The 6,000-nt window shown below is 38.1% G+C and overlaps 1 protein-coding gene across 7 annotated transcripts in view; it reads left to right on the forward strand.

The window, feature by feature from the left end:
- The window catches only part of MAPK8 (mitogen-activated protein kinase 8), an 80,543-nt gene extending 74,754 nt beyond the window's left edge, over nucleotides 1–5,789 (forward strand). For 6 of the 7 annotated variants that reach the window (XM_075934656.2, XM_075934651.2, XM_075934655.2 and 3 more), the window contains one exon: nucleotides 1,064–5,789. In XM_075934656.2, coding sequence (XP_075790771.1) covers nucleotides 1,064–1,209 — 146 coding nt within the window. In that variant the 3' untranslated portion in view covers nucleotides 1,210–5,789. Of the gene's footprint in view, nucleotides 1–1,058 lie in introns of all 7 variants that reach the window. The other variant, XM_075934657.2, reaches the window with a different exon arrangement.
- Nucleotides 5,790–6,000: the final 211 nt, after the last annotated feature.

Here is a 6,000-nt window from a genome sequence, read left to right on the forward strand (position 1 = left end):
AGAGATACAATCAAAAAAAGTGAACACACATAAAATTGACAAATCAGATTTTAGAACAGGGGGTGGGGTGGGAGGAGGGGGGAGGTTAGTGTCTATGAGATAATGATATTAGGGGTCTAATATCTGACGAAGTGGGTCTTTGCCCACGAAAACTTTTGCTCCAACACTTCAGAGGTGCCACAGGACTCCTCGCTGCTTTTGCAGATTCAGACTAACATGGCTACCCATCTGATTCTTGGTATTAGGGGTGATAATTGGGGAAGCTATCTTTGTAATGGGTAAGATAATTAGCATCTTTGTTAAGGCCCATTCGTAAAGTGTCAAATTTAAGCATGAGTGACAGTTCTGAGGCTTCCCTTTGTAGTCTGGCGTTAGTCGCTTTGAAGCAGGATGCATGTAATAAGGTCATTGAGACAATGCCCAGTCTGGTTGAAATGGCAAGAAACTGTTTTTTCTTTGTGAAACTGTCTGATGTCTGTTTTGTGTGCATTGATTCTTTGGGGAAGTGTCTGAGAAGTTTGTCCAGTATACATAGCAGATGGACATTGTTGGCACGTGATGGCATAAATTATGTTTCTGGATGAACAGGAATAAGTGTTCTCGATCTTCTAAGTGACATGGTTAGTTAGGCCCAATGATGGTGTCAGCAGAGTAAATATGTGGACAAAGCTGGCAACGGGGTTTGTTGCAAGGGAAGAAATAACCAGTATAAAATACACTTTATCACTTGATGGAATGTCTACTAAATATTAAAATCAAATTTCTCATATGTATTATTTGCCTGAAAAAATTGCTCCTAAACCCCCCCCCCCTCCCCCATCAGAAGGAGGTCTAGGCACAACGAGGTTTAAGGAGCCCAGCTCAGATTGATGGTTCAAAAATTTAACCCTTCACGGAAATAAAAATACTCAAATATTATTTAATGGATTCCAAAAAAATCTCTTAGAAGCTTCTTGAGTGGCAAGAAAAACTAAGGACCGCCAAAGTGAGAAATACTAATGCAAGTATTAAACCATGCAACTGTATCTGCAACTGATTTGCTGTTTTGTTTCTCATAGCACAGGTGCAGCAGTGATCAATGGTTCTCAGCATCCATCTTCATCATCATCTGTCAATGATGTGTCTTCAATGTCAACAGATCCAACATTGGCCTCCGATACCGACAGCAGTCTGGAAACATCAGCTGGACCTCTGGGTTGCTGCAGATGACTACTTGGTCTTTTAGGGGGGAGGGAAGGGGGATCCTTTAGTCATTGATAGGGCACCTTTAAGAAAATCAGTGGTATTATTTTTGAGTGGTTTTTTTCAAAAATGATGGTAGGGTTCATTTTAAAGTGCTGTAATTTTAAACTGTAAGTTGTGTTAAAAGCAGCCAAAAAATGTATTTTTTTCTGTAATTAATTCTGTAAAATATTAAACCTGATAATTTTATCATGGTTTTAAAAATCTGCATATTTGCTTTACTATTATGCTGCTGATCTTTTTTACTGAATTTTAAGATTTGTTTTATCAAAGCACATATTAATGTTGTGTCTCTACCCTGTCATGTAGTATTTAAGATTTCATAGGTTTTTTCAATTTTTATTAGAATTTTTTCCAAATGTTTTGTTCATGATTATCCTTCGAAGTTATATGCGTGGTCATTTGTCCTACCTACCTACAAGACAAAATAATTAATTGTAGCCAATTATAGCTTCAAGTGTAGCTACTGTAGTGGTAGCAGCAAATACAGAATCTTTTCAATCTGTCTACTTGCTTATAAGAATTGAATGAAAGCAGCCATTAGTGAGTTTTGTTAGGGAAATCGTTTGTGACCCTTGGCAAAGTCACCTCATCTGAAAGGCAGTATAAACATAAAGCAAAGCATATCTTTAAAGCTGCAGACCTCTCCAGCCTGCCAAAAGGAGATGGTAGCAGTACTGTGGCATGCTGAAGCTTCTGATCACATAAAACAAAAAGAGGATACTTCATGAATAATACATTGCAATGCAAATAAACTGTTTACTTCCATTAGCTATTAGCCTGTTTTTGTACATGCAAAACAAGGTGTACCCAGAATATCTAGATTGCCAGCAGGGAAAACTCTAGCAGTAGTTACACTTTCACATAGCACGTGGTTCTTTGGCGTTCAATTTCCTTCTGATTTCTATGTTAGGGGAGGGCAGTTCTGTGTTGGGGGTATTTATGGAAAGCTACAGCTTCAACCACTCTTTCTTTACCCAAAATAATTTGGTCCTGTAAGCCAGTCATTAGTGAGAGAACCTCAGGTTGTAAGACTTCTGTAGCTGGCTCGTTGAGAGCAGTGTATGCCGTGGTAGTGGAGAGAAATAGCATTGCTGGATAAATAGTTTTTCTCTTACTGTACTACCCAGATCAGCATAGCAGAAATCTTAATAATGGTTCTTTTTAAGACATGAATGTTCAGTATCATTCAGCATTGAAGCCCCACCTGCCAATGCTCTTTAAAAATAAATATATAGATCAGTTGCTAAGTAGTCATGTAAAATGGTGCTGCTCCTTACAAAAGTATGTTAACTGTTTACATTTTATATTTACAGAATGATTTGTGTGAACTGACTGAGTTTCATTATGAATGAGTAAAACAGTCATCCAAAGTTTCCTTTGAAAAGTGCAGATATCTCATGAACTTAAGCTATTATTGATCACTTTGTGTAGACAAATACTTTGTATAGTGAATTAAAATGTGAAGAGGGATTTAAATTGGTGACACCAACAAAAAGAACCTGTAAAAGACAAGCAGAAGAGTCTTGCCAGGAACAAAGCCGAAGAGAATGAATAGGAGTAGCTATTGAGATCATCCAAGAATGAAACTAACGCTGCTCAATTTTTGTTCCCTTAACATTTTTTGGATAGATAGAATAAAAATCCTTTTTAAATGTATAACTGGAAGAGGGAAATATTGCCTTTACCCACTTTATCTTCCCAAATTGTTTTACTTGTTTCAATAGCTAACAAGTCTTTTTGGTTTTGTTTTTTTTTAAAGAAGGGGTTTTAAGAAATGGTAACGTCTCAAAGAAAGCTGGCCATCATTTGTTAAAGTGCAGAGTTGTATTTTTGTTGCCTTGCTAGGCTGCTGTTAAGTGATAGTGGTGTGTAGTTCTGTTGTTCTTGCATATATCAGATATTTCAGCAGCGATCTATAAATCATATACTTAAGGCAATTGTTTTTATAGAATCCCACCAAACTGTATGTTCCTAAAAACTGATAGGCCATCGAATGGGGATTGGAGCATAGCATACTTTTTCTTGTTGTATTTGAACCAACAGGGACAGTTTATTTTATGTCTATCAAATTTTAAACTGTGGCATAAAGCCAACTGTATTTTGTCATGATTACAAGATAACGTCATTATATAGGCCCAGATTATGTTCTGGTACATTATTATCTACAGGTAATGAAATTACTACTGGTTTGTGTCAGTGTAACACAGCAGAATTTGCCCCAATCACGCTTGTTTTAGCTGAATTTGGGAATGGTAGTCCTCTCTGGTTTCCCCACATTAGATTCCAGTTCACTTTATTGCACTTATTTAAGTGCTCTTGACTGAGTAAGACATTTTATTGGCTTTCCCCATCTTTGATTTCTCCAGTGCAGCCCACAGTAGGTACTGAAAAGAGAAGAGAACATTGATAGAACAAGAGACGACTTCAGTCAGGATGGGGCATACCTGCACTCTAGTCCTCCTTGGTCCCACCTTGCTAGTAAGTGTGTAGATAATTGCAGTCTGTATTTTATACAAATTAGGTGCCCATTGCAGGCTCTGGCAAATTTCAAGTGATGCCTACTAAGCCAGGCAGCATTAGAGCGCTGCAATTTTAAGCCATTGCAACAGTTGGCTAGTCTGAATTCACTGTTTAGTCAGTGAAATTCATTTGATCTTTCACGGACCATTGCATTTGGATGCAAACAGTAAGCAGGTGGGTAGCTAGAACAGTTCTGTTTTGTTCTTTAGAATTGTCCTGTGCATTGCTGTTCTTGCATTATGTAGGTATATGTTGAATATACAGGATGCTTTTTGATGTGCTATAGTTTATTATTTTGATAAATAGTTCCATGACATTTCCATCCTAACAGCCTGTGCTAAAAGATTCACAGCTCTTCCACCTGTAAGACTTCAGCTGATAGTAAATGAAAATGACCCACAGCTAATATCCTATGTAAATTGAGATGGACACATGCCCACTAAGAACTAAATAATTTCCCATGCTTTCTAGTTAGTTGCAGCAAGTCCCAGGACTGAACAGACAAGTCCTTCTAGAAGGGGTTCTTTCAGGTCAGTATTAAACAAACATACTGCTAGGGAGAAGTTGGTGCTGCCTTTGCCTCTGCTTCTATCCATTTCGTGTGTAGAGGACTTAGCCAGTGCAACACACGGAGGAAGACTGTCTTTATCTTTATCATCTTATATAAACTTCTGTGTGTTTAAATCAGCTGAAGTTATACCATAGTGGTGATTGGTTTAATAACCCTATATGCTAACAGAGAGAGGTCCAGGCTTACTGTTTGCATCCAAATGCAATGGTCCGTGAAAGATAAAATGCCAAGGAATATGTTTAGGCTCGGTGTGTCTAGTTTTCCTGGCTTGAGCATTGAAGTAGTCCAGATGGATTGCCAATATCTGAATATTTTCTAATCTGCTTTCTAGCAGTTTCTTTTATTGTGTTGGCTCTTTGTGTATTCAGTTCAGTTGACATTCTTTTCCCTGTCTAGTTGTAGCAAGTTTGAAGATGGTGAATGGAGATGAATTAGAGATGACCTGCATTTTTCAGTAAGATTAGAGAAGTTCTTAATGGAGGAATATGTTGTATTTGTAACTTTTCAAATTTTCCAGCTCACTTAATTGCTCTTACATAAGTGCTCCTTAATTAGTTTCAGTAAGACATTTTATTGGCTTCCCCCACCTTATATTTCTCTGCATTACAGAGATTTTCTTTGAATAAGGTAAACTTCACATATTTCCACTGCCACTGCTGAACAGTTAAACTAGTTTATTATTGAACTACCTCACACAAACTTTCTATGTTTTCTTGAGAAAATAGATCTAACCTTCACTATTGGATCTACCCTGAATGTGAAATACAAAGTACATTTCCCTTTTTAAACAGCCCAACCTTTTGGCCAATGTTGAGACAATACCAGTAAGTATGTATCATGTATACTTCCCGTAAGATGTTCATGTGTAATTTATAGCTCACGTACAATAATGTACATCCAGAAAATTGTGTTAGATGTAAATTGGTGAATTTATTATTGTGGTCTGGTTTTGTAGGTAAAAATAACTTAACTAGTAATATCAGTCCATCCTTTACATTTTACAAAAGGAATGATTCGTGGTAAGCTTTGCATAGAGATGAATTACTTTTGTAGGCCCAATATCTAGTCTATTTTTGAGAGTTCTTAAACTTTTAACTTATTACTAAAGTTGAGCAAAACTGGCTGAATTCTCGTGATCACTCCCTGAGCCCTTCTTGTGGGGACACTGATGTGTATTCTGTCCTGGGAAATATGGAGGGGAAGGATACACACCTTTTAAATATGGAAAAATTACAGTTCGTTTTCTTTCCCACTTGCCATCCTCCCCTCCCCTGTTCCTTTTTGCCCCTCCCCAATAAGCCACTGGTGAGGAAATACTGAGATCATTGTGGTTTTTCTCATCCACGCCATCCGTCATGACACGTGCACCACTGGAATGTATACATCGTTATCGAGTATGTCAATTGGGTATAATGATATTTTAAATAAAAAAGGATAAAACGTTGTTTAATGACCGCTCTGTCGTTAGTGTTTCTTCATTGCAGCTCCGGAGCACTGAGGTGTCGTGTGGTGGATTTCATAGGACAGCTGCCACTTCACGCGTGTTTGCCTCAGTCAGTTGTGGGGGAGGGGGAGAGCTCTGTTCTTTGTGGTGCCCCCAGGTCTGCTAGGGTGGGCATGCCAGCCTTTTTGATGGCCCGGTCCAGACCTGTCAGTCACTGGTA

Source organism: Pelodiscus sinensis, chromosome 8 (genome assembly GCF_052426305.1).
Source record: "Pelodiscus sinensis isolate ZL-2025 chromosome 8, ASM5242630v1, whole genome shotgun sequence".
NCBI lineage: Eukaryota > Metazoa > Chordata > Testudines > Trionychidae > Pelodiscus > Pelodiscus sinensis.